The sequence below is a fragment of the Gopherus flavomarginatus genome, chromosome 13 (assembly GCF_025201925.1).
Source record: "Gopherus flavomarginatus isolate rGopFla2 chromosome 13, rGopFla2.mat.asm, whole genome shotgun sequence".
NCBI classification, from domain to species: Eukaryota; Metazoa; Chordata; order Testudines; family Testudinidae; genus Gopherus; species Gopherus flavomarginatus.
The window spans coordinates 23,237,202-23,265,154 of record NC_066629.1 but is presented as its reverse complement, the minus strand read 5'-3'; the positions used below and the strand labels follow the sequence as shown (position 1 = coordinate 23,265,154).

Below are 27,953 nucleotides of genomic sequence, written 5' to 3'. Positions count from 1 at the left end.
ATGCTGATTTGTTTCCACATCTGTGCATCAGCATTTCAGAAAGCAGATGTATGTTTTTTTATTAATTTGGCCAAGCTAACAGGAACTCTAACCCATCTAGGTATTATGACTGTTAATTCATGTCTCAGCACTTTTTATATATTTTTCTTTTTATGTCCGGGGGTGTGGTCCACCCGCTTTAGCTTAGATACTGCCCAACATGGCCCAGGTCCCACAAAGCTTCATCCCGTGCACATTTGTCCTTCTTTTGGCAGAAATAGTCTAGACAGAAGGCCAGGGTGAGTGGGGCTGCACTTAATACCGAGGCTGGCTAGAAATCAGATGCCCAGTTAACATTGTACATGTTTTCTAGAGTGCAGACTGTGGCCCTTAGGCAATAAATTTGTGGCAATTACGTAGGACAGAACAGAGTTGTCTAAGAAAACAAGCATTTGTCCATCATTACATTATTCTAAATGCAAAATATGGAACAATAAGGAGAAGGATGCCCAGCTGACTGACATCACAGTACTAATGCTTATAGGGTAAAATTTCCCCCTACTCACAGGGCCAGCACAAAATTATGTACAGCTTAAATCCCACTTGAAGACCTCAAATTTCATCCAGACTGCAGAAGTAAGTGCAGCCTACGTGTAGGACAGGGATTGGCAACCTCTGGCACACGGCTCACCAGGGAAAGCCCCTGGCGGGCTGGGCCAGTTTGTTTACCTGCCATGTTGGCCGGTTTGGCTGATTGTGGCTCCCACTGGTCGCGGTTCACCGTCCCAGGCCAATGGGGGTGGCGGGAAGCCGTGGCCAGCACATCCCTGGCGAACTGCATGCCAGAGGCTGCCGAGCCCTGGTGTAGAATTTCCCCCATCATTAGAGACCTCAGCTCCAACGAACCCTAATCTGTAAGGAATATTTCTGCTGTTATTTTATAACTTGATTGTCCTGTGGATTTAATAGAATCAACATAATGTTCTTTCCTTCAAGCCACTAGCTTCGAAAACCATGTAGAGCCACTTTGACAATAAAATTCCGGATTTATCCTAGAGATGAAGTCATTTAAAAGAGAATCTTTGTTACTTTTGATGCACAGGTATTACCCATGTGTCCACCGCATATACATGGGTTAATGTAATTCTGTAATATTACTGGACCACTGCAAGTATAACATTGTGGTTCTATTAAGAAGGACTTAAGAACTGCCCCGTGCACAGGGGTGAATCTCAGGCCTGGTAGATTGCATTCATCTGAAAGAAAGCCGTAGCTAGGCTGTGCAAGAATTGAGTAAAACTGCACACTATTGAAATCAATAGGTTCAACTCATGGTAGCAAGCACTATGTCTGTTTTCAAGATCAGACCTTTAAATGGCTCCTCGGTGCACACCATATGCCCTTACTGTAGAGTCCAGCACCCACAGTATAAAATCACAGACCAGATAGTGCTGTGCTGTAAAACTGTTAATTAATCTCCAGGATGATTCATGGATAGGCAATGATCAGTGTCTTTATTTACTGTCTTAGAATTCTACATATTTATGCAGCTAAAGGTATGAGGGAATACACCCTGGCCGCTGCAGAGCGTATGAGAGAGCTGCGAAGACTAGATGCCAAGGAGCACAGAGGAAAGGTAATGCAGACACTGTACCCTGCTCAAACCAGAATTGCAGCATTTAATTCACCTCTGTGCCAGCACTCAGCATGAGCATCACTTCATTCCCACTGAAAAACACATCTCCCATGTATGAGCCGTAAGCCTTCGGAACAAGGGTGAATTTCATCCTGGAGACAAGTACAGGATTTATTTCACTGTTTCATGAAAGGGCCTTATCCAGGCATGTTTCTGTCTCTTTGTATGCTCAGAAGGGAGCACTGTGTTTCTCATAAAACTGCCACTGACAAGAGCTCCATGCCTCTCTATCAGGAGCATCCTTGGACAACATGGGGGCTCAGTCATCCCATGGGTCCTGCATGGAGTCCTTCTTCCCCCATTTCCCCCTCCATAGCCTTTTCTTTTTTATTAGTTTCACTGTTGCTGGAGTCTTGTATTGTATTTGTTTTGCTGCTATTTTCAGACTCCCCTATTGGTTGCTGTAGCTGCCAGACAACCAGCCATAGTCTATGATTTGATACTGACAGGGGCTGATGTCAATGCTGTGGACGATAAAGGGCAATCTGCTTTACACCTCGCGGCAACGTATGGATACGCACAAGTCATTCAGGTAGGAACAGCTTTCTTATTTTAATTGCAAACAATATAGAAGTGCAAAGAAATCACAGTATTTGAGATGGTGTATTGAAAATCATGCTAAAATTTCAGTTCTCAGTGGTTTCCTGGTCCTGCCTGCAGGCTACGGGGCTCTGTAATGAAATATGCGTCTAGCAGCAGTCAGTCTGCAAAGAGCCAGTCTAGAGCCAGCTGCATGAGTTGGGCGTCTGTGCCTTACGTAGCAGCCTGCATTGTCTCTCTCTGGTTTTGGTTCTCATCTTGTGAAGATTCTGGATTGTAAGAAATAGTGTTACACTGCAACCTTCCAGAAAGAGTATTTTGTTGTTATCTAACTTCTCTGTTTGTATGCCACGAATGTAGCAATCAATTGAGAGATGTGTTTCTAAAATGAACATCTCAGAAGTAAATATACCCCTAAGTATGAATCTTTTGGCTTGATTTCATTCTTTCCAGTCCTTCATTAGGAGTCTTTTTTGCCTCTTGCACCTAATATGTTAGCCCTTCACTTCAAAGGAGATGGCTGTATCATGTCACTGTCTTGCTGCTCATGATGTGGATGCTAGCTCCAAACCTGGTAGAGGAAATCGGGGCATACTACTGTTGTTATTGTTTGTTATTTGCATTGCAGTAGTGCCCCGGGGCCCTAGTCAGATCTGAGCCTTATTGTGCTAGGCACCATACGAACACACTAAGAGACAGCTCCTGCCCTGAAGCGTTTGCAATCTGAAGAGACATCATGGAACAAGTGGGTGTAGCAAACAGCAGGAGTCACAGGGAGGGAGAAGGTAACAATGATAGGAGCACATCAGGTCAAATTACGCTTTCATTTACACTGGTGTAAATCTGGAGTAACACCACTGAAATCAGCGGAGTTACTCCAGATTTATATCATTGTGAATGAGAGCAGAATTTGGTCCCTGGATACATAGACTAGCTCCCTACCCAGTTTGCAAAATCAGATATATTTTTAAAATGATAAATATAGAGACAAGAGCTATTGATGTGGATTTTCAAAGGCACAAAGAGGAAGTAGGCATTCATGGCAGACCCATCAGATTGATCAGCTCCCTTGCTCTGATTCTTACTGAAAGTCAGTGACACATGACTGTCCTTTGTACCGTTGAATATCTCTTCTGTTAAGGATAGTAGTAAACTTGGAGGGCCACCTGCCGAGTCATGATTTCCTGTGTTTCTGCCTGCCTCCTTGTATGGCCAGATTCTGATACACTTTCTCACACTGAATAGTGCTTTATTTAGGGTGACCATATAACCCGTTGGCCGGGACAGTCCCTTTTTTAAGTCCTGTCCCAGCCCGCCTGACTTTTTTTTCTTTTTTGCAGAAGTGGACAATTGTCACATTTGCTCTTGCTGACTCGATCAGTGGGCAAGAGCATAAGGGACAAATGCCCACCTTTGTCAAAAAGGTGGAGTGCACTGCAGAAGAATGTGCAAGGGGGAGGCAAGCAGAGATGACAGCCATGCACAGGGGGCTGAGGTGGGGAGGCAGTGTTCCAGCAGGCCACAGCCTCACGCTGGGGGAAGGGGACTCTAGCGAATGGCTGGGAGTGTCCTGTTTTCCTTTTGGGAAATATGGTCACCCTAACTTTATTCTGCCAGAAATCCTATTGACTTGATCAGGATTTCTCGTAGAGCAAGGTACTACCCAACATGGGTGAGTGCACTGGAATCTGGAACGTTGCTAATAAACTTTAAAGAAACCTTTACTTGGCTTTCTATTCATACCAGCAGACACTGTAGGCAGCTTCCCTGACAAAGTTCTGGCACCCACAATGATAGGATTAGGGTAGGGCTGTTCTTCTAATGATAGTGCTGCATTGTAAATGAAAGAATGTAGCAGGATCACCTTAGTTCTGTCCGTTTGAATTTCAGCACTGGTTAACCATGCCTTATACACAGCCCTAAGTTAATTCACAAATAGGAAGTTAATATGTAACTTACAGAGTGCTTAAGACAACATTCTTTTCACTCAGCCTCATAAAGTGCTGAATATGACTGGAAGGATTCCACTGAAGAGAATGTTTGTGGAGCACTTGTAAAAGCTACGGAACCTTTTTCATGGAAATGCACCTTTTTCACTTAAAATAAGTGCTGCAAAATATATTCAGGCTCCCCAAACTGTGTAGGCAAATCCTTGAATTTTTAAGGTTTAATTCTGAACTTTTCTTCTCCTCCTTAATGAATTGAGATTAAGAAGGAGGAAACTCAGAGCTATTTGTCAATATTTTATCTGGATAAATCACATTCACATTATGTAAAGTTGGCACTGATTCCAGGTGTCTCTGAAATTGGGGCCAAATTCAATCAAAGACTTAGTGTCTCATGCCTGTATGTTAAATATTAAGGGTTCTGAATGAGTCATCACGATAGATGTATTTATATTTGGAAATCTCAGCTAAGATGCTAAACTATGGGGAAATTAGGTTATTCAACAAAAGTACGGAAAAGGTCATATTTTCTAGTATTTTAGATGAAGAGCCTGTATGAAGCATCACTTTAAATCACCCTATCTGGGGAAAAAAGAGCTGAATGTTTTCAAATGTTGCATTCTGCATTAAATCCAAACAATGCTCATTTCCATAGAAATTCTTAACTGCTTTTATTAGTTTAATTTGCATACTGCCCCAGATACTACAAGCAGGCATGTTTGCTTCAGCCTGCCATATTGCTGCACATGAAAATTTTACAATATGAGCATTGCCAATGTCAACAGATCTTTAGGAAATGAAGTTATGCTGTCAGTGATAATATGTGGAGACAGCTTCTTATGTATATGTTTCTAAGATAGTTCTAAATACACATGCATTCACGTTACAGGAAGGGTTAAGAGTCCTAAGTTTATCTTGTTTGTTAACCCAGTGTGGAGTGCGCTACAGAAAGTAGGCTGAAGTATTTGACCATCATTGACATAGACGTACTGACTAAAATTTATAGCTGTTAAAATAGAACTCAACAGAATTAATATTGAGATCTGTTCTAAGGGTTTAAGTGGGTCTTTAGTAATACAACCTGGGGCTCCGGTATCTACACTGCATTATGCAGGCCCAAATCCAACCACCCATATGCCAGACTACCTAGTGCGCTCCCAAAATCTGGTTACTCTAGCTCTTAGTTCGTGGTGCAATGTGGGAAACCTTGACTGTCCACAAAACGTAGGTGTCGAGGGGACAGAGAAGGCCAGCCCACGGGATGGTGGAATAACTTTTGGCAGGCTCCTGGAGCATGAATCCCATGGGGCTGCGTCTACACTGCAAAGCAACAGGATCGCAGCTTGACTGAGACTCAGATCCTCCACCGCAATGGAGTCCTGGGACCCTAGGTCAACACGATTTGTGTGTTGATGGAAGGGGAGTTATGCCTGAGCCTGAGTTTGAACCCTGGTATAGACATACCCACATAGATAGGCTTTGTGCAGCCTTTCAGGATAGGAGTCACAGCTCAGTAAATGAATAGTTTGAAACTGAACAATAGTTATCCTGCCTTTCGCTCTAGCAGGCATGTTCAATATCAGAGCCCAGTGCCTCTGAATTTCTCATATACAGTACAGTTCAGCTTTCCTTTGTGCAATACAGTTCATTCAGTACATCAATGACCAAAGTTCAAGTGATGGTTAAGGTAACCGGGAAAGAGGAAAAATGGGTTGATGCCCTTCTTTGCTTCTTTATGATGGATAAAGAAGGTCTGTAAGCTTAGCTATTATTAAAGGAAGCAAAAGTGTTCTACGTGTTTTTTACATTAGAAATTCAATCTTTTCACTCTGTTTTTCCTGGTAAATTCTATGATCCAATAGGATTATGATATCATCAATATCTGAGGGGAAATGACATTTATCTAGCTGATTTGTGATTGTGACTGGTCATTCAGTCATGCCCAATAGTGACTTTTATACTGTAAGCCTTTTGGGGGAAGGACTTTCTTTCCATTATCATAGAATCATAGAAATGTGAGGTTGCAAGGGAGCTGGGCAGGTCCGCATTGCCCTGCATTGTGGCAGGGCCAGGTAAACCTAAACCATCCCTGACAAGTTTTTGTCCAACCTGTTCTTAAAAAGCTCCAGTGATGAGGATTCCCCAACCTCTCTTGGAAGCCTGTTGCAGAGCTTAACTGCCCTTATAGTGAGAAAGCTTTTCCTAATATCTAACGTAAATCTCTCTTCCTGAAGATTGAGCCCATTATGCATACATACAGCACTAAGCATGAAAGGGCCCCGATCTCTGCCTGTAGCTTTTAGTTACTATTGATGTACAGATTATTATTATAATTATTACTCTCTAAAGTTATTTGAATTAAACATATTTTTAAAAACAAACACCTTATATGCAACAAAAGGAAAAAAAATGTTTGTTAATGATTCAGCCCCTGCCGTATCCCTTCAGTTAAGGATTGAGAAAACTCCCAATCCACAATTCTGCATCCTCCAACACACATCCAGCAAAAGCAGGTAAGATTTAACATTCCTGATATTACCAATTAAAAAATAAGCAGAAAAAAAAATCCCTTATCCTGCATAAAATAAAATAGGCCTTCTCTATCCATCATAAAGAAACAGAAAAAGTGCACAATACTGTTATTTCTCCTACTGCTGCCACCTTTAATACTTGAAAACATTCCCAGACAAGATGCATTAAAGAACCACCCATAGTTTTACAGTTGGGACAAAATAATTGACAGGTCTGAAACAATCATGAACTCCAATACTTAGGCTAAGTGCATGAACATGCAATTGGATTCATCTGCATTCTGCCATCAACAGAAATTCTTGCCAATCAGTTGGCTCTGGGAATGTTACAAATGTTTATGGATGCTTTGACTGGTTTTTGCTTTAAACAGCGTTCTGTTGAATTTAAATTCTCCTGTGCTTTTGTCAACTCTAGGTTATTATGTCACTAGGTTTCCCGTACGATTTAGAAATGAAGGATTTTGAAGGTAAGATAGTTTGAGTTTTAACTCTTTCACATTTTGGTTTTGCAGATTTTTATGGTGGCATTATAATAATGAATAATAATTATAATAGAGAGATGAGGCAGGCGAGGTAATATTTTTTACTGGACCAACCACTGTTGGTGAAAGAGTGAAGGTTTCAGGCTTACACAACGCTCTTCTTCAGGTCAGAAAAAGACAAGCTCAAATGCTTCTGACCTGAAGAAGAGCTCTGTGTAAGCTTGAAAGCTTGTCTCTCTCACCAACAGAGGCTGGTCAAAAAAAAGCTTTTACCTCACCCACCTTGTGCCTCGAAGTTCCTGGGACCAACATGGCTACAACAACACAGCAAATAATAATTATAATGGATATTTGGGACCCAGATATTTGAATTCAATGAGTTTTGGATGTGCAAGAATATCAAGGAGAGTGTTGGTGCCATAGGCTCTGTTTCAGGAAAGCACTTAAGCTATAGAATTTAATCGTACTTAAACACATGCTTCAAGATAAGCACATGCTTATGTCCCCTGCCTGAACAGGGATGTTTTCCTGAACTAGGACCATAATGGATAACAAAATCCTGTATAATATAGTGGGTTCTAAGGTTTATGGTCTCTAATCACGTCTCATGTGTTCCCAAACAATTTGCCATTTATTACTTTGAGTTAATTGTACACAAAAATATTCCTGGAATTCTCTCAGAATAGAGGGAATTGTTGGAAAACGAGCTGAAAATAAGGCAAAGATTCAGAGCTAGTGCAAATGACTGATGATGATGATTGATTGATTTTTGTACAACAGTAATGCCAAAAGTCCCCAGTCACAGATCAAGGCACCCGTGTGCTAGGCGCTGTATAAACATCTAGAGCTCACAATCTAGGTTTAAGAGAAGATTCTGCTCATAGATGAAACAGACAAAAGAGGGAGCCCTGACTTAATGGAACAACTTACAATGGTGTTTGCAGTGTTGTTGTAGCTCGGATACCACCTCACCCACCTGCTCTCCCAGAACAACTTAGGGAGTTAACTCTTCTCAATATGTAAAGATTCACTTTGGCACCTGGTGCAACTAACATTTTAAATCTGTGTTAGAGACTCATTCTGTGATTTGCCTCTCCCTGGAGGCCTGTGTGTCTTTGGGGCACCTCAGCCTGTACATGTGAGACCTGTGTCTCTCATGAAACCTCATTTTGTCATAACTGTGAAGTCACTCAGGGTGAAAGGGGGCAAAGTTGTCTTATTTATTTATTTTCCCCTTTATTTAAATCACCTCTTTATTGAAACCGTTTTAACCTTATTTCCATTTTTTTAGGCCATACCCCACTTCACTGTGCTGTTCTGTCCCATAATTCCCTGTTCCGAGAGCAGCAATGTCACCTTACACTAACCGAGGAACAGAGAAAAGAACTTCAGTACCAGAGTGAGGAGGTGCTATCATGTATCCACCTTCTGGTACAGATGGGAGCCTCCATCCACAGCCGAGTAAGGAGTGAACATTGTTGCTTTCTGTGGTTAAATTACTGATTACACTCTGTTGCGGAGCAAGTGCTCCCTGTCTATTCTTGGGACAGGATGGGGGTAATGATGGTCCCGTGGCTGAGTCTGTACAACCATCCCTTGTCTTGGAATAGCTTGACCTAGGGGTAAAAGTCAATATGGTTGCCCTCTCTCAGGGCTGTGTGGCCGAGTGGCCAGAGCCAATGGGACTGCCCTGTTCAGCAGGGCTTCATGGCCCAATGGCCAGAGTCAGTCTAACAGCCCTCTCTCAGGGCTGCATAGCCCAATGGCCAGAGTCTGTATAATGGCCTTCTTCAGTAGGACTATTTGGCCTGACTGCTAGTTGGGGAGAGGGCCACCACCTGGGGAGAGCGAGAGTCTCACGCCCAAGCAGGGGGACCCGAGTCCTTCCTGCTTCACCGGGTCCCAGCTCGGGGCCCTATCAGTGGCAAGTATGCCCGTCAGTGGGGAATCCACGTGAAACACACTGACCCTACACAGCACAATAACTAGTGCCCCTGAGCTACTTCCTACCTTGTTCCTGATGCAGCATCCCTGGGGTCTCTGGGCTTTTTGGTCAATGCGGCTCCCAGCAGCTCTGACACTCCTTGGGCATCCTCCAGAGTCTCAGCGTCCCTGGCTTCCACCATCTGGGGCTTCTGCGGTTCCCAGGCTGGAACTCCAACATATGTCCTCCCTCTTCGGTGGTCCACCCTGAATGAGCCAAAGTGCTCCCATTTATATCTAGTCTACAGCTGGAGCATGCCCAGTGGTGCCACTGAGGCAGAGCCTTCTTGGCCCAGAGAGTAGAGCTAACCCTCGCAGTACCAGTGCAGGGCTACTGTAATGTAGCAGCAGCACTAGGGAATCCAATAGATGTCTCCAAAACGGGAATCCAGTTCTAGAATGTCAGATTTCTGTCTGTTCTAGTTTTTAAACTCTACACATTATGTTCCTGCGAGAGCTGGCAGAAAAATTTCAATGAAAAAATTCTGGAACAAAACAGTTGCAGAGCCAACAACCTGTTTTTCAACAAACTCTAGTTCACACATTGAAAACTTTAAAAAAATAGCAATAAAAGTGGGGCAGACGGAGATAGTGGTAAGATGCCCTGTCACTAACAAGTTGAGATGTAATTGCAATAAGATTGACTTTTCCAATCAAGTCAGTATCACGGATTTCATAGTGAGTGATGCAGCTATTTCATGTGCAGTATTTCGTAAACAATTAAAGTATTCCTAACCAGATTATTCTATGGCAAAAGGCACACTTTTGAAGGCTGCATTCTTCTTCCATCGTTATTATTATTTTATGGATTAAACTTCTACAACATCTTCCTTTTCACAATCTCAAAGCAGAGTAAAATTCACTCCTGTGCAAAAGTCCAACACAAGATTTTTGCCTCACTTAAACCTCACATAAACCCTATTTCAATTAATATATAAAAGATAGGTATTAGTGTTATCATTTTTATTCTTTATTAGAGAGAGAGAGATTCCCCAATCCTTCAAGTTTCCTCTCTGCATTCATCTCTTCCTCCCATGGTACACAAGGCTTATTACAGGGTAAAAGAGGTAATTCTTACAGGACCATTTTGTGAAAGGCATTTTTGTATATATAAGTTGAATGGGATGGCAGCAGTAAATTCATATCACAGAGATTAGAGCAGAGATGTGTTGGCACTATATTACCAAGTGAAATATGGAGCCTCATCCTTTTTCAGCTACATGATCATGAAATGTTGGCCAGTGGCATACTGTCTGAGAATTTAGGGGCTTTCAGATAATTTATTCTACGATTACTTCATTGTTGCATGTTCAGGACCAAATCCTGTATCAGCATAATTCTCCGGAAGTCAGTGCTGATTTACACCAGTTGAGGAGCTAGCCTTTCGTCTTCTCCAGCATACTTATGTAACATGCTAAGCTCTTTTGCAAACGCTTTGTTGTTGTTTTTCTAACAGGATGTTAAAAGCAGCAAGACAGTACTTCATTACACGGTACAGGATGGGAACATCTCTCTGCTCAAGTACTTCTTAGAACTAAATGCTTTCATGTCTGAGGACTTTGTCAACAGTAAGGTGAGTTAGGGCTGGCACTGGTGCCTAATTTGCATGAACCACCACACATGGGGTGTTCAATTGGAAAGCAATTTAACAATTGGATTTCACAGGAAAAGATTTTTGCATGTAGATATGGCAAACTATCCAAACTAAACACAGGAAGTCAATGGACTGTGCAACTTTTCAAAGCTACCTTGAACCTGTGTATCCTGTTTCCATTTATAAAATATATCACAGGTAATATTTTCTGGAAGGCATCATGCAGCAAGCTAATGTGAGAAACAGAGTCCGGAGCTTTACATTTTGACCATGAATAAAATAACATAATTTATATTGATGTTGTAACACTCACATACCCAGATTGAGTTTGGAATCCCCTTGTCCTAGGAGCTATATCAACAAAGATGAGAGAGATTCTCTGCCTACAGTCTAAGGCTCTGATTCAGAAAAAGCAGCCCTAGTCCGACAAGCATTTAAGCACATGCCTAATTTTAAGCACATACTTAAATTCCATGGAAGTCAAGGGAGTTTACCCATGTGGTGAAAGTTAAGCATATTCCTCAGTTCTTTCAGAGTCAGGGCCTAGAAGACACAAAACAGCTGAATGGTATGAGGTTGAAGCTATAACATACAAACAGGTGATGGATCTGGGGATGAGGATAGAACATACAAGTAGAGGAAGATGGGGAGGAAGTGCCACTGCTTTGTTAGTTATGTGTTTTGTTGCATCTTTTATTTAATTTTTTTAAAATTGGGAGTAAGGTAGGGCGGCAAAAACAGGGGCATTAGTAGAATTCAGGAAGTAGAAAGAGAAGGAAGGGGAAGAAGAACAGTTGTAGCTTGTCACCTTCTTAGGCATAAACAGCAGGCAGGTTTTTGTGAGCATCACAGCAGAGGTAAGCCTTAAAGAGGGATTTAAAGGAGGATCGAGTACTGGCTGCAGGGATTGTATTCAGGAATGTTTTGCATTGGGGTCAGTGCCCTACACACACATAATAAAATAGCAATCCCTGCCCCAGAAAGCTTTGGCCTGAATATTTAAAGGTATTTAGGTGTCGTGGCACTAGGTGTTGCAATGCCTAAATATTTAGGACTCTAAATCTCATTTTCAAAAAGGATTTAGGCCCCTAGGAGCCAAGATCCCATCAACAGTCCATGGGATTTAAGCTCTCAGTGCCTAAATCCTCTTTGAAAATGAGATTTAGGCTTCCACATTTTTTAGGCATTGCAGTGCTGAGTACTGCAATGCCAAAATACCTTTAAAAATCTGGGTCTTACATTCTACATGGAGCATTGAGTCTATACTGCATTGCGAGTACCTGTAGTAGTGTTCAAACATGGATCTTTTCCCACACTGTGAGTAACTGACACAAGCAGTGAGGGAGATAAGCAGAGAAGGGGTTGGGAAGGAAGGGGAAGGGCAAGAAAAGTGATTACTCAGTGAGGATGAAGATTATTATTCAGTCATGAGGCAAGTTGAGCAAAGAGGCCTGAAATGATGCATTGTGCTGTTCCACTGCCCAGTGCGATGCCGTGGGTCAGCAGTATAATCCAGCGCGTGTCAGTCTACGTGTCTCCCCCACCACCTGTCCCATCCACCGTACAGAGCCAGACTCTTGGAAACACTCCTGCTGCTTAGGGCTCATTCCAAGGACCACCAGCACAATCTTCTCTCTCCAAAGTATTTACACTGTTGAAGCAAGTCCCAGAACCGTCTGACTATTTTGTCACAGAGCAGTGAAGTTGTCCATCGTGACGACTAGCTGTAACTTTGAGCTTGGAGAATGTAAATATTTTACCGCACATTTCCAGTTCCTGGAAACCGTAAGGGGAGATAAAGGTGACACACAGCAGCCGATGAAAGCAGTGTCCCAAAGTTGCATTTCAGGAGAAATAGAAGGAAATCAACCTAGTACAGCTTGCTCTGTTGCCAAGCCTCTAAGAGGATGTCTACATGGCAAAAAAACCAAGCCACCCACGGCAGTGAGTCAGAGCCTGGGTCAGTTGTCTCAGGGTCACACTACAGAACTAAAAATAGCAGCGTAGACGTTCCTGCTTGGGCTAGAGTCTGGGCGCTGAAACCTGGCGACGTAGGAGGGTCTCAGAGCCCGGGCACTGGCTCAGGTGGCAACATCTACCCTGCTATTTTTAGCCCCCATGTGTGAGCTCCCTGAATCTAAGCCAGTTAACCCAGGCTCTGGGCAATGGTTATTGTGAACGAACTTCATGACATTTATATTTTACTAGAGCCCATTCCCTGGACATATTTCCTGGAGTTTTTACTCATAACGGCTTGCCTAGCAGCTAGACATAATGGGCAGATCCTCCGCTGGTGTAAACAGGTGCCGTTCTATAGGCTTCAGTACAGCTACGCCCATTTATGCCAGCCAATGATCTGACTCAATTTCTTCAAGCTGTCTCAGCCTCTTTTTAAAAAACCTTCTTATCTAATATGTTTCACATCCAGCAAGTATATTATCAACCCAGCTGAAGTTAGTATTGTAACATTTCTCCCCACAGAGTGACATCTGGGACAACACCTAACACCAAATCACTAGTGGTAGATTTGTTTAGACTCAATGTACGTTTTCAGCACCTGTCATCAGCTCCGAAGAAAGGGAGGGAAAGGAGTTATTCATCTAATGTCCAGAAATGAACATGGTTTGATACAGAGACTGAGAGAAAGCTGTACAGTTAAATAATTATATAGCTCCATTTACCCCAGCTGAGGATCTGGGCTTATAAACACACAGATCCAACAGCAGAAGCTCACTGCCATATGTTGAGTACTCTGAAGTGTGGCTTCCTACCATCATGTCAGCCTCTGACTTTTTAACATGGCCTTATTGAAGAATCCTCCTTTTCTAGTTAACAGTTCTCCACAGGATCCAGCATGAGAGAAGATGTTGTTCAGTTCAATTAACCCTGTTCTCAGTTTTGTGGATCCACAAGTGACAATTGCACGTTTTGTCTTATAAAGATCTGTTTAACGGGGAATGGCACGTGCCTTTTTCTCTGTGTGGCAGGACAAAGATCTGTAAAGAACACTCTCTTTCCTTACCCTTAATTTTTTGAAACACCCTGGTCTCTTTTGCATCATTCTCTCTTTATCTCTTAGGACTCATTGCATGGGCAATAACTTGTCCATGGGGTTCTGGTATCTGACACTGTCTCCTGATAATAATCCTGTAGGCTCTTTCTACATTGATAGGATCATCTGGAGTCTTCAGCTGCACTCCTGTGTCTCTGGTAACCATTATTTCCAAGAAAAAAAGATTAAATTGTTGTCCTCTTATCTTTCCTGTAGTTGAAGAATGTGAAGAATTTGAGCCCACACCTGGCCCTCAGTTTGCTCTAATTTAAGTTTCTGCATGCTGTTCAGCTTCTGCTCTTATTTCTTCACAACTGCATCGGCTTTGGCCCACAGTGCAGTCAAGGCCTTCCGTTCTCTTTCTAAAACACCCAAGTGAGAGTCTAGAGAGTCCCATTAGATTCCTGTCTGACTATCTCCCATTTATGTTTAGCAGTTTACTAAAAGAAATAGCCTTGCAATATTTACTAGCCAGTGAGATCCAGGGCAAGGCTTCTTAAGGGAATACTCAGATACTATAGGCCAGAGGCCAGATCCAAAGATCAGTAAAAGAAGTGGGAATGTTTCTACTGACTTTAATGGCTCTGTCTTAACCATGGATGGATGGATGGATGGATGGGAGGTGAGGGAGTAGCTGGGTAGATAGATGGGAGTCAGAGGCCTAGCAAGTGGCTCTTGGATCAGCGAAGAAGTGCACTGGCAAGTTTTTAACATGGTTGCTTTGTTTGTTGGGATCCTGGCTATGATTCAAGATGATGCCTATGTATGCAAATGCCAGCTTCACTGGGATATTGAGTAAAATCTGACTGAAAGCTGCCGCTTTCGATGATCTCCTGACTCGATGGGTCTGACTATTTACCTGCTACAGTGTGGAAATTCAGTGATCTGCCCAATACAAAGTCTTTAACATTAACAGTTTCCCTGGAATCTTGGAGGAGTTCTCGGAAGAGCAGAGGGGCTTGGAGACCCTGAACTCCATCCCAGGGCCGAGTATGCAGCAAATACTGAACCTCAGCACAGTTTGGAGGAGGATGAGATTATGAGCCTACTGTGCCTCCAGGGTGCAGCCCTGAAGTACTCCCCAGTTGGAGTGCTGGTGAGACGGGCATAATACCTCTGGCAATGCTGAGGGAGAGCACATGGCAGAAATGATCGGTGCACCTTCTTACAAGGTACAGCGAGTTGTTGCTCTGTACAGCAGCCCTGCTCCACCAACTAATGCAAAGGGGTGGGGAGTATTGCAGGGCATGACCCTGTCTTCCCCCCAGCTACCCCATCCTGTGTGTGTAATCTAGTGCCACAGCTGGCACTAGAGTCACCAGTCTCTTGTGCACCAAAGGTCTGATCCTGCATGCATTGAAGTGAATAGTAATGCTCCCTTCATTGAACCATACGATCATGCCTCTGTGCAATAGGAGAGAAGGCTTTTTGTGTTCTCTATCTCTTTTCCCCCAGCAGGACTGGGCATCATTTAGCCTATAGTGTCCCTAATCCAACTTCCATTACAGCTAATGCAAAGGCTTTAACAGTAGTTAGCTCAGGCTTTATAAGATTAAGAGTCTTGTTTGCCTAGCTTAATGCTTGGTTTCTGAAGATACCAATGTTTCTGTCTCAAGACTGTTGTCACAGATACAGCATATAAACACAGATGTTTCATTTTTTCTTGAAAAGCCATATAAAGAGCTAAGTAACCATCATTTTGTTTTATAGGATGGTAAATTTGACACAATAGATTTGCTGATTGAGAACTTGTAAAAAAACTTGTTTCCCTAAGAAAAGCTTTTAAGAATTTCATATGTGTTTGCTATTTAGAGGTGTGTTTCAGAGTATCTTCTGCATCAGTGGTGCACGTGGAACAAAAATTACTAGCCACTCCTTCTAAAATTGGTTATCATTTGTGTCCCATGTCTTTCAATGTCATCCCCTTTCCAACTGGGCTCATAAAATAACTGCAACTGCATATCAGTGTGTAATAGCTAAGCAGTATTATTAGTTATTTCATCAGTTAATAAATAGAACAGAGGGAAATGAATTAGAATCACAGCAGGGGAAATGATAATACAAACTCAACAGAGCACCATCTGTGATGAATACAGGATGGTTTGAAAAATAAAACTTATGGGGCTGGTTAAATATATTATCAGTATCTTAGAATCTTTAATAAATTAATCCCTTGCCATCTATATTTTGTTCATTAATCCTTCGACACCAATTCTATTGACTCTTCTGGCTGTGCAGCACTACAGCTTTTGTCCTGTCCCGTCTGATAACTGTGATAAGAGTTCCTCTCCGGTCACAGAACTCAGTCTCAAGCCACCTACCGACCTGGCGAGGAATGACAATTTTTTTTTCATTTTTAAGAATACTTATGTTGAAGGGCCCAAGAAAGCAGTTAAACGTGTTCTTAGATCCCATTGCTTTTCATGAGACTTAAGCACATACTTAAAATTAAGCACACACTTACATGCTGTCCTGAATAGTATGGTTTCCAGAATGGGGCCAATGACAGTTATGATTTCTTTCACCTGCTTCAGTACCTGAGTCCCATTATATATACAGTCCTAGCATATATTCTTAATATTACATAGAGGTACATGGACAGCAGTAACCCTTCAAAAACTGCCCACTTTCCAGGTGGATCACTTCTTATCTGGGTGTTTTGCAGTAAGTTCCACTGAGGACACTTACCCTGTGATCTGGAATTTGGAAGAGCTCTAGCAGTAACAGGCAAGATGGCTGGGACTTGCTTTTTTTGAAACAGGAAAGGCCCAGTGGCCAGGAAATCAATGTATTTTAGCTCCAAATATAATCCATTAAATATTGTTCCTGATCCTCATTTACACTAAGGCCCTTTTACACTCTTCTGGCGAAGGCCTTAATGTGCATGTCAGAGCATTGTAAAGAGGCGTTAGTGCAAGTGAGAATCAGGCCATTATTTTCAGCTATGATGCCCTACATGAATTGATGCATCCCATCGCACAACTGTGTGTAGTGCATCCATGTGGCACTAGATTTTACTTTGTCTATGTAAAGTTAGTTTCTTGATACGTGACTTTTCTTTAGCCCTTCAGCTTCCTTCTACAAGGCACTTTATATGGACTAAGCCCTTCTCTTTTTGCAAACAGCTAATCCGGCCCCTACCACCTAGCAAGATATGGTTCTGCAGAAATCTGTAGGCTCATTGGACACATTGCTAGTCAGGTGTCTTTTGCTGGCCTCTGAGGTACTGCTACAGCCAGACATCTGTTCTTAAGCATCAAAAGCCACCAACTCTTAGAAGCACTGTTTTTCCAACTTTGTAGCAGGTCTATTGAGTTGTGGTGTTTAGAATAGGCATATATAAGTAGCAGATAATGGGGATACCCTCAGGTAACCAATATTTTCTGGCCTCTTCATCTCTAATTGACAGTTTTCCATTTTTTTGGGTACCTTTTTAAAACTGAAAATATTTTTGCGGGGAACTGAAAGGTACAATTGAACAATGGACTGTAAGGTGGTTTTTATTTGTTTTTTTCATTGTGTTAGGCTCATGGTAACACAGCTTTGCACATGGCAGCTGCTCTTTATCAGGACAAAAATCAGGAAGAAATTATCAAATTGCTCCTGGACCATGGGGCAGACCCAAGCATCCGAAACTTAGACAACGACCAGGCAATTCACATGGCACAGTCAGGAAAGGCTGGCGATCGGGTAAACATTACGTACAGTTTATACTTTATAACTTTTATTACTTTATAGCTGCCTATTAAACATAGACATCATGTACCTTTATAGAGAGGAACAATTAGGTTATAGTGAAATTTTGCTACTGAAATTCCCTGATTGAAATGCTCTGAAACAATGGACCTTCATTCCATTCATAGTGGAGGGTCCACAGTGCTCCCGATGCCCAGCAATTACCATCCATCAGGTAGGCATTAAGGCCCAGATTTTTAAAAGTGACTCTTGATTTGGGGTACTTCCATCTTCAGGGGTTCAACTTGACACCTTTTAAAGGGCCCTGATTTTCAGTAAATGCTGAGCAACCACCCTCTGAAAATCAGGCTCCTTTAAGGTATATCAAGTTGGGCACTGAAAATCACTATTCACTTTTGAAAATCTTGGCCTAAATACAGTATTTCAATAGGATTCTCCCGTTCCCCTCCTCCTCTGTTCTATCTAAACAGGGGAGGAGGAGAGAAATTATCACTGCTCCATAAAGAGTAAAGAAGAATTTCAAACTCCAGTGTTGTTGTGGTTGTTCCCAGCTGAAGTGAAGAAGAACTAGTCTTGCTACAGTGGCTTCCCACAGTTAGGACCTAATCCTTGGCCTACTGAAGCCAATAGGGGTCATCCCCTCTCTCTCACACATGCACAGCTGCCCCTGCTGCTGTATCCGATGCAGAAAGCCTCTGCCACCATTCTCAAGTGAATAGGGCTACCTATTATGCCAGATAGGCTCTCCTCTGTTACAGCGAATTTGGGTCTCCACTGTACCATGGGTGGAGTGCATATGGGCATATGCCTACACAAAGGGCATATGCCTATTTTGGCAATTCCATTGCCAGGGAGCATAACAGAAGTATTAATGGATGCTCTGGAGATCTTAGAGAACTGTCAGTACATAACTCTTGTGTTATGAGAACAAATACTGACAGAAGATTAAGTTACAGTGCCTTCATGTGTGAAAAGGTTACTGGAGCACATTCTACTTGACAATGGGATCATATACATCTGCCATGTATGCATCCATTCACAATTTTACACAATGTATTTTAAGTCTTTATATTTGTTGGCAGGTCAGGCATTTGCTGAAGAAAGGGAGAGTCACGTCAGCATTCGTTACCTGCCGTCGAAACGCCAAATCCTAGATCACCGACCAATTCGGACAGGGTTTTGCCTTGGTTTTCTGACAAGGCACCTTCTTTTAGAAAAACTTGAAGTCTTTAAATCGAGACCAAACGACTTTCTAAAAGATGCGCTCTAGTTTTGCCATAAGTTGTTGGGCTCAATGACAAGGCTCACTGGCTGAAATTCTGTGGCCTCTGTTGTGTAGGAGGTCAGATTCTAACTGCCCTTTCTGCCCTTAAAATCAATGAAAAACCAAAGGCTTCAGTAATGAACAGTATGGTGCAAATGTGCAGTAGTCACTAAGTTGAGCTCACCATCGTACGAGTCACTTCCACATTTAAACCAGTGTAAATGGTGGATTCTCTGTAACTTGAAGTCTTTAAGTCATGATTTGAGGACTTCAGTGACTCAGCCAGAGGTTAGGGGTCTATTACAGGAGTGGGTGGGTGAGGTTCTGCAGCCTGCCATGTGCAGGAGGTCAGAGTACGTGATCATAATGGTCCCTTCTGGCCTTAAAGTCTATGAGTCTATGGCATTGTCATAGTTCACCCGTGTGACCAAGAGTGTGTCTGAACCGAAGACATCTAAAGTGAAAATTCCTCTTGTCCATGAAGCTACTATCAGTTCTATTCCTCAGTATTTTGCATGAGAATATTGAAGTAGCCACACTTGAAAGCTTGGGTATCATGCTTCTGACTCTAAGGGGGAAAACAAATGCTCACAAGGATAAAAATACAGACTAGATCCTCAGGTGGTGTAGGTCAGCATAACTCCACTGAAGTCAATACAGCTGCACTAATTTACACCAGCTGAGAATCTAACCCACATATTCTATTTAGCATTCAGAAAACTTTATTTAGCAACAGTTCCTGTATATAAAAATAACAGACCTGGCTGATCATTTGATTTCTTCTCTTAGGATTATCCTCCTACAGTATGTGCAATGACTAATGGGATTTTGAAGCTCTAATCATGCAGTTAAAAGAGTGCAGGAAATCACTTTGTCCTACAGAAGATAGGTAATGATTACTGGCGAGCATGGTGATGTTATCTAATCTGCTTAATTAGTTTAGTTAGATTAATCACAAAGGCAAAATCATCAGCATCAATCCTAGACTATCAGTCATGTGCCCCAATTGATGCTAAAAGTAACCCAGAAAATCAAAAGTTCTGAAGAAGAAAGGCCTGTTGGATTTTGTTTTCAGGCATCGATTTCGTTTAAAATGCATTAAAATTATTCTTTACAAAACAAATTACTTAAACCGAGGAAATTATCCAGAATAGTGCCCAACATCCATAATGCTCATTCGATATTTCCTGTCAGAATAATCTATACAACACTGTCAATCATAGCAGGAATTATGGTCCTGAAAGCATTAAAATACAAGAAGCTAGATTAATCTCAGCTGCAGCCAAGGAGCACAGGGCACAGGTCCTGTCGGAGGGTGAAAAGGTGGTATGAACTCATCCCTGTACTCTCTCAAACCCACAGCTCACTCTGTATTATTCCAGTCCCGTGATGTAATTTAGAGCAGTCTGAGGGTTGCCAATGGTCCCAAAGGGCCAACATGGCATTGGGAAATCAACAGAATGTAGGGAAGCCCCAGTCTGCCCATTCACTATGGGCTTCCACTGTGGGCACTGTGGAATTCATTGCAGGAATGAAGCCCAAAGCATGAATGGAGAGTAACATTCTTAGTGGAATGTGCATAATAGTAGATTCTTTCTATGAAAAGATTTGTGAGTTGCTATGCAATCGTAGACTGAAAATAATGTCTCTCGTGAGTCGATAGAAATGAGGGGGAGTAAAGGTGACATTCTGACAGTTAGTATCACAGATGGTAATTTTCATTAATTATATTTAATAAGTTGACTAGAAAGCATCTTGATTGTACCTCACTATCTTCTCATTGTAGCACAAATGAATTTTTAACAAGCGTAAACAGAAAGGTAAAGGATAATTTTATTTTCATTTTTTTAATTTTCCTTTTTTTGCAGCATCTATGTGACTTAGGAGTTTAAGTCCAAGCAGCTTAGCTATTGGAGCATGTGTCTCTGAACGTGACTCTTTCAGCCGTCGCTTTTTGAACATTAGCGCTCAGTGTGTCCCTCTTGAATGATGCTGTTATATTGAGAATCACTACTGATTTGCACTGGGACTTAGGCTCATAAGTTACTTACGAGTTTTGAAAAAGAACATTTAGCCAAATGTTTAGCAGGTTTAGACTAAAGCTCTTCAGAAACTCTGCTATAGGTATTGTAATTACAGATTGCTGTAACTCTTAGCCTTCTTCAAACCTTTCCCTCCCTCCCTCTTGGTTACCTACTTTCACTTGCATCACGTCTACATACCTGCCAACATTCTCTGACCAAAAAAAAAGTTGCTTGTATATTTGCATATATTTACATACATTCAGGCACAAATCAGCCAAAGCACATGCCTTCTCATTTTGAAGCTATGCTGTAAGACACTCCAGCGTGGGAATGAATGCATGCATGTGTGAATGTTCAATAGGTGACACATGTGTAAATGCAAATAAATAAATAAATGCCGTTGTTTAACTTGCTACCATCAGACACCTGTGTGAATAACACTGGGCATTTAATACACTTTAATGCAGCCACTCATGCAGGTTTTTATGTGGAAATTCTTGTTTGTGAGATGAATTGGATGCCATCATACAATACATGGAATAAACCATTCTTGAATTAATGAGTGTATAAATTGTCTCCCCATTTTCTAGGGTGAAAATGACCCCTGTGCAAAGAACCAGCACCACACCTGTGCACCATTTAAGTCCCCCTTATGCCCTCAAAATAGGACTGACTTACTAGTGCATAGGCTTCTGTTGACTGCACAGGGCTGAATTTCACTCATTTCATCTTACTCTGCAAGAGGTTCCTCTTGATTTCAATGCAATTGTTCAAGCAATAAAGCACTCCACACTGTGAGAAAGGATGGTAGAATTTGGCCTTCTGTATATGTCCAGGTTTATCCTTTCCTACTTTTGACTTAGCACAGGTTGTTACTCAAAAGGCACTGGTATCATTAAACAAAGGCATGGAGAATTGGCACTATGGGAAAATCTCCAAATGATCTGTAGTTGAAAGCAAAGAACTATTATTTGATGGACTAAACGGTCCATTAGCAGAAAGCCATAATTTATGAGGTTTTGTCTTACCTAAATCTGCACATTGCAGTTAGAAACTGGGGTCCATACATTGGGTTTGTTAATGGCTTGAGTCTCAATTTCTTATAAGAAGGGAGTTATCTTAAAATAAAATATCAATTTTATGTACAAACTATATAATATATATTTATTATATAAACATTGGCCAAATTCTCAGCTGATGCAAATCAGTGTAACTCCAGTGGTGCATTGCCAGTTTAAATCAACTGAGGACCTGGCCCAAAGTGTTTTCCTTTAAACAAATTTGAAAAAAAAATCACCAAAAAAAAAAAAAGGCTTGCATTCCTTACTGTTGAAAAAACCCAGGAGCAACCTTTGATAAATTGTCTCCTTTTGTCATTTCTTTCTGATGTTACTAGACAGTCCATATGTGGGTCAATAATCAGCAAGTTTTTACTTGCGCTGAATGAATCATCTGAAGTGAATGAAAGACTTGAGGACCTGGAAACATAACAACCCAAAACACAAACAAAAACATATAACATGTTTGCTGTCCTAGGCTTAAACTAAAAAATAAGAGACAAAACTGCAGAAACACATGACTGATGGCATTATTCAAAAGGTCTATGAAAGACCAAAAAAAAAGGTGTCAGTTCTGATCCCTGAATTTGTAAAGGACAGGCACAGAAACATGGCCTGTGAGTGCCAGGTCTCTGGTGTTCATCTGGGCTCCAACACCACGTTCCACTCCAACAGCTCTGCCACGTTGATCTTGGAGAGATGCACATCATTCCTCCGGGAGCAGGGAGGGGTGAACCTGCACACCCTGTGGCTCTTGAGACTCTGAGGGGAGAGCAGAGCACATCCCTGTGGATCCTCGACTAGCTGTGGGGCTAACTTTCCCCTTCACAGTGCTGGCTACTCTGGAATCCTTCTTAACTTACAAGCAGACGCTTTTTTTCTAAAAGATCAGCTCTAGGAATTATTGTGGGGCAGTTCTCTGGCCTGGGTTATACAACAGTCAGACTAGATGATCACAATGGTCCCTTCTGGCCTTTTAGTCTATGGATCTATAATTCTCAGTTACACTAAGGCCTCTTTACACCCGTCATAGGGTGACTGGCTCCTTTAAGAGAGATGAGATCAGCCACCCCTCTGCCATAATTAATTATCTATTTCCCAGCCTGAGGAACTGGACTAAGGAGGGTCAGGTGACAGCTTAATGGGCATCTGCAACTTATAAAAGGACTGAGAGCTCAGTCTGGGAGCTGGGACCACAATGTATGGGAACGTACCCACGAAAGGCCCTGAGCTAGAGTCTGTAGGAGACTAGGTGCTCTGTAGTGGAATGGAGTGGAACAGAAGGAGCGGGCAGGCCCTGAGTTGTAGGAGGCTGGGTGCTTCAGAGGCCCAGTTCTTCAGGGGCCTGGTGCCTCATACCAGCGTGGGGAAGGATGCAAGGAACAGTATTCCAGGGGAACCAGCCTGGGGGCTGAATGCTCTGTCCCAGAGCTAGAAGACTCTCCAAGGTAAGCCAGGAAGAGGCTGGGAACAGGGCCCTGAGGGTGGGCTGAAGATAAACCCCTAAAGGGCAGAAGGACCCTTTGTTTGTTGGGACATTTTTAGTTGCTATCCCAGAAGGGATTGTTTTGTTTGTCACTTGGCTGGAGGGCTCAGTTGCATCTCTAGCACATCTCCATTGTGTGGAGTGCAGAGACCCAACCTGGTGAGGGTAAGTGGACCTTAAAGTGAACATTATTTGAAATTTCCATCCACTTTAAAGTCCTGCACTGGTAGCAGAGCAAAGTAAAAGGGCACTAGTGAAAATGACAATCCGACCTACAAAGTATAATACACCATTAATGATCACCTACGGCCTGGTTCCCTGCTGCCCTCTATCTTGCACAGTTGTTTACAGCTATGCAAAGGAGAGTAGTGATTATGCCCCGTGCATTCACTTTGCACAAGGTGCAAAGCAGCAGGAATCAAAACTGGGCCCCTTGCCTCTCTGGCTGTCAAACCCTGGCTGTAGTAATCCATGGGCCTCATGCACAAGGGATGAGTTTCACCCATTCGAAGCTATTTATCCAGGACCTGATTCTCATTTCCATTAAAACCCCTTTATATCACTTGGGCAGTGTAAGGGTGCCCTAGAGCAGTCGGTCTCAGCCAGGGATACATGTATGTCTGGGTGTACCTAGAGGTCTTCCAGGGAGTACATCAACTTACCTAGATATTTGTCTAGTTTTACAACAGGCAACATAAAAAGCAGTAGCAAAATCAGTACAGATTAAAATTTCATACAAACAATGACTTGTTTATACCATACACTGAAATGTAAGTATAACATTTATATTTCAATTGATTAATTTTTTTATAATTATATGGTAAAAATGATAAAGTCTGCTATTTTTCAGTACTAGTGTGCTGTGACATTTGTTTCTATTTTTAGGTCTGATTTTGTAAGCAAGTGGTTTTTAAGTGAGGTGAAACTTGGGGCTACATAAGACAAATCAGGCTCCTGAAAGGGGTACAGTAGTCTGAAACAGTTGAGAACCACTGCCTTAGATGAGTGTTAAGGCACCCTTTCTGGTTTTTCTGTTGGACAATGCCAATTCGTTGGAAGCTAAATACTTTGTGGAAATATGTTGTTTTCAGCTGAAGTTCAATTTGAAAGAGCAATTGAAAAAAGCGCTTTGCTAAGGTCCATATTGCAATGGAACACTTTTTGTTTTCCTGTTTCACAATGACCTTTCATTTCAATTTTTAAAAATTGGATATGATGTAAAATAAGTAGAAATTGGTTTGATTTCATTGAAACAAAATGTTTCAATTAGCCAGAAACAAAGCTGGGGATTTTTAGTAGGACCCCTTCTTCTGTTGTCTTATGCCAAGTCTCCACTGAGGAGCTACGCTAGCATAACTATACCAGCATAGCTCTGTACTGTGGACAAGCCCTCATGACTCAATTCCTCATCTATAAAACTCTTTGGGAGAAATGATGGTCACAGCGATGCTGGACCAAGGAGATCAGGATTCAGGTCACAGCTCTTAAAATGAAGCACATATCTAGTCAGTGCTTTAATGTTTCTGGGGCTCAGTTACCCATCTGTTAAAGACAGATACAATGGTCTCTGAAATGCCTCTGACAACTCCAGTGCAGGTCCTTGTTTCAAATGGCATTGTTAACTGAGCACTGGAGCCTCTGCCAGCAGAGGTCATTGTTTTACTGAGCCAGCAGGCAATCTTTCTGTTTCATCTATATATATATTCAGTATACCCCTGTGGTAAGGCTGAGAATGCAAACAGCAAGAAATTCTTGGTTACGGGTTCTGCAGCTCACCCTGCTTCCCGGGGCACACTTAGAATTTTGCTTTGCTGCATTAACAGCTAAATATATACCTGTGTGACTAATATGGCTGGAATACGGTTACTACAGGAACCCTGACTTTGTTATCCTGGACCAGATTCTAGTTTGGCTGTCTCTGTCCCTTGGGCACCACTCAGCCAGAGTGAAGGGGATGGATTCCGGCCATAGCTGATCAGCAGACAAATGTCCTTCTGCGGCAAAAAGCAGGCAGAGCCAGTTTCTGTGCCAGCCCCCTCTACCCACCACCCCAGCAGACTTGCATCACAAATAATGATTCAGTCTCATGATGTATTATTGTGATATTGTTAAACATTTGTGTCTAATGCGATAGGTGTGTGTGGCTCTCTTTATAGAGAAGACAGAACAGTTCCTGCCAAGGGGCGTATGAGATCTGGGTGGTTATATATGACATATGATGCAGGGAGTGATGACAAGGCATAGGGCAGGATGGATGGTGAGAGATTGGGAATGGGCTTGTTTTGCATGATATCTAGTATATTAATAATTAGTGCCTGTAAGTGTTATATTTATTCACTAGTGTTGTGCTCGTACATCATCAAACAAAGTGTGACGTAACAGAATGAGACTGTGGGAAAAGCAGGATTTGTCAATAGAGAGACTATGGGAAAAGCAGGATTTGTCAATAGAGAGACAAGTGATGTGATGAACAGGGCCAGGCAGGATATTTCAGGCAGGTGTTGGAGGGAGCAGTCTGTGAGAAAGAGACAGTGGAAATGAAGGAAAGTGGGACTAGCAGAGTGAGAATGGCAGGAGATGAGAAAAAAAGCAGGGGTAGAGTCTAGAGGGTAAGAATGAGGATTTGATGCAGAGGGGGCTCAAAGTGGGGAGATGCCCTGGATGGAGATGTGGGAGGGAAGGAGGAATTTGGCAGTGGACAGGTTGACCCAGCAGGAAGCTTTCAGTATGTGCTGTCACTTCCCTGCTATGCAAGGAACTGAGTTTAGAGGAGAGGGGTGGAAATTTCAGAGGAATCAGAGGTTTATACAAATGGGTCCAGAGCCTCAGCTGGTGGAAACTAGAGTCATTCCACTTCACTCAATTGAGCTATCCCAATTTACAAAGCCTGAGGATCTGGTCCATGTTCCTGTTGGAAAATCTCACCCGTAGCCTTCTAATGCTTACAGAATCATATTGTTGTGTGATTCATTATGCTCTATGCAATTGTCACTCCAGTCACAAAGAGAGGGTTCTATCAACATCCAGTGAATGGGTCGCTTGTAGACCCCACCCTTCAATGAAGGTAAGCCAGTGAGAGGAAGTAGACCCTACAGAGTGAACTGGAGGCTGCAAGGTGAATGGGGATTGAATTCATAGGAGAGCAGGGTCAAAGGAAGGAAACAGAAGAGAAAGGAAGTGGGATGATGATTATTGAACAACAGGCAGACTTTCAGATAAGTAGGGCCCTACCAAATTCATGGCCATGAAAAACACATCATGGACCGGGAAATCTGGTCTCTCCCTCCCTGTGAAATCTGGTCTTTTGTGTGCTTTTACCTTATACTACACAGATTTCATGGGGGAGACCAGCGTTTCTCAAATTGGGGGTCCTGACCAAGAAAGGAGTTGCAGGGGGGGGTCACAAGGTTATTTTAGGGGGGTCATGGTATTGCAACCTTTACTTCTGTGCTGTCTTCAGAGCTGGGTGGCGAGAGAGTGGCACCCGTTGGCAGCGCCTCACCAGCAGCAGCACACAACTCCTTTTTGGGTCAGAACCCCTACAATTACACCACTGTGAAATTTCAGATTTAAATAGCTGAAATCGTGAAATTTAGGATTTTTTAAATCCTATGACTGTGAAATTGACCAAAATGGACTGTGAATTTGATAGCACTACAGATAATAGAATGGATGGAAAAGAGGTGAGATACACAGCTTGTGAAGGAAAAGATGCTGGTTTTAGAAGAGGGCCAATCTTGAACCTGGGGTGGTGAGTTATACTTGGTACTCATGTTTTTTCTTACCTGAGAAGATGTATTTGAATGGTCCATAGAGATAGTTTTGTTGTTGTTGTTTGGGTTTAATTTGGGGAAATCCTTATTCCTTTCTAAATTCCACTTGTGGCTGGAGGATTAATTGAAAGTGAATCTTACTCCTTCTGCTCTATCAAAAGACCACAGGGATACTGGCTAGGAAAGAGCTGAGGTGGTGTGAACATAGGGATAATGAGGCTTCCGACATGAGAATTTTCTCATTTAAAACCCTGGCACTTGGATTGATTAAATCATCCTTAAAGCGCTGCTTTTTGTTTCAGCTGGCTGTCCTTTAAGTGAAGAATGGTTCTGAGCAGACTGTGATGTTTCAGGAAGATGCATTGCCCTAAGGATGCATTGCCCTAAGGAGATTTCATTTCTACAGTGACCCAGGGAGCCTGCAGTTTGATAAAACACCATGGGCCAGCTCCTGCGTGGTGTAAATCAGCATAGCTCCAGTGAATTCAGACAGAGATGTAGGGTCTGCATGCAACATCTCTTGAAGTCAATTTGCTGATTTGCACCAGCTAAGAGTCTGTCCCCATTTCTCCTTGTGCAGTCCAAATCTCAAACGTCAGGTGTTGCTCCAATGTATAGTATCTAAGGTGAAATGTTCCCTGTTCACACTACCATGTCTTCGCTACTATTGTTACTTGGACTAACTAGATTAAAGCTAGCCCTGGTATGCCTACCCATTCCATAACTGCACCTTCACTTGCAGGGTAGATGCACCCTGCAATAACACTTCCTTAGGCTCATTTTGAAAATTCCAGCCGAACATTTTCCTCTACACATAGGTGAAAAAGCACTAATTTTGTGTGGTAAGGA

The 27,953-nt window shown here is 42.3% G+C and overlaps 1 protein-coding gene across 1 annotated transcript in view; it reads left to right on the top strand.

The window, feature by feature from the left end:
- Positions 1–21,280, top strand: part of POU2AF1 (POU class 2 homeobox associating factor 1) — a 44,954-nt gene extending 23,674 nt beyond the window's left edge. Inside the window, exons 6-12 of the mRNA XM_050921519.1 lie at positions 1,510–1,615; positions 2,061–2,207; positions 7,108–7,159; positions 8,466–8,635; positions 10,614–10,730; positions 17,329–17,493; positions 18,582–21,280. Of these exons, the coding sequence (XP_050777476.1) occupies positions 1,510–1,615; positions 2,061–2,207; positions 7,108–7,159; positions 8,466–8,635; positions 10,614–10,730; positions 17,329–17,493; positions 18,582–18,653 (829 nt within the window). The 3' untranslated portion in view covers positions 18,654–21,280. The remainder of the gene's footprint in view (positions 1–1,509; positions 1,616–2,060; positions 2,208–7,107; positions 7,160–8,465; positions 8,636–10,613; positions 10,731–17,328; positions 17,494–18,581) is intronic.
- The last annotated feature ends 6,673 nt before the right edge of the window (positions 21,281–27,953 follow it).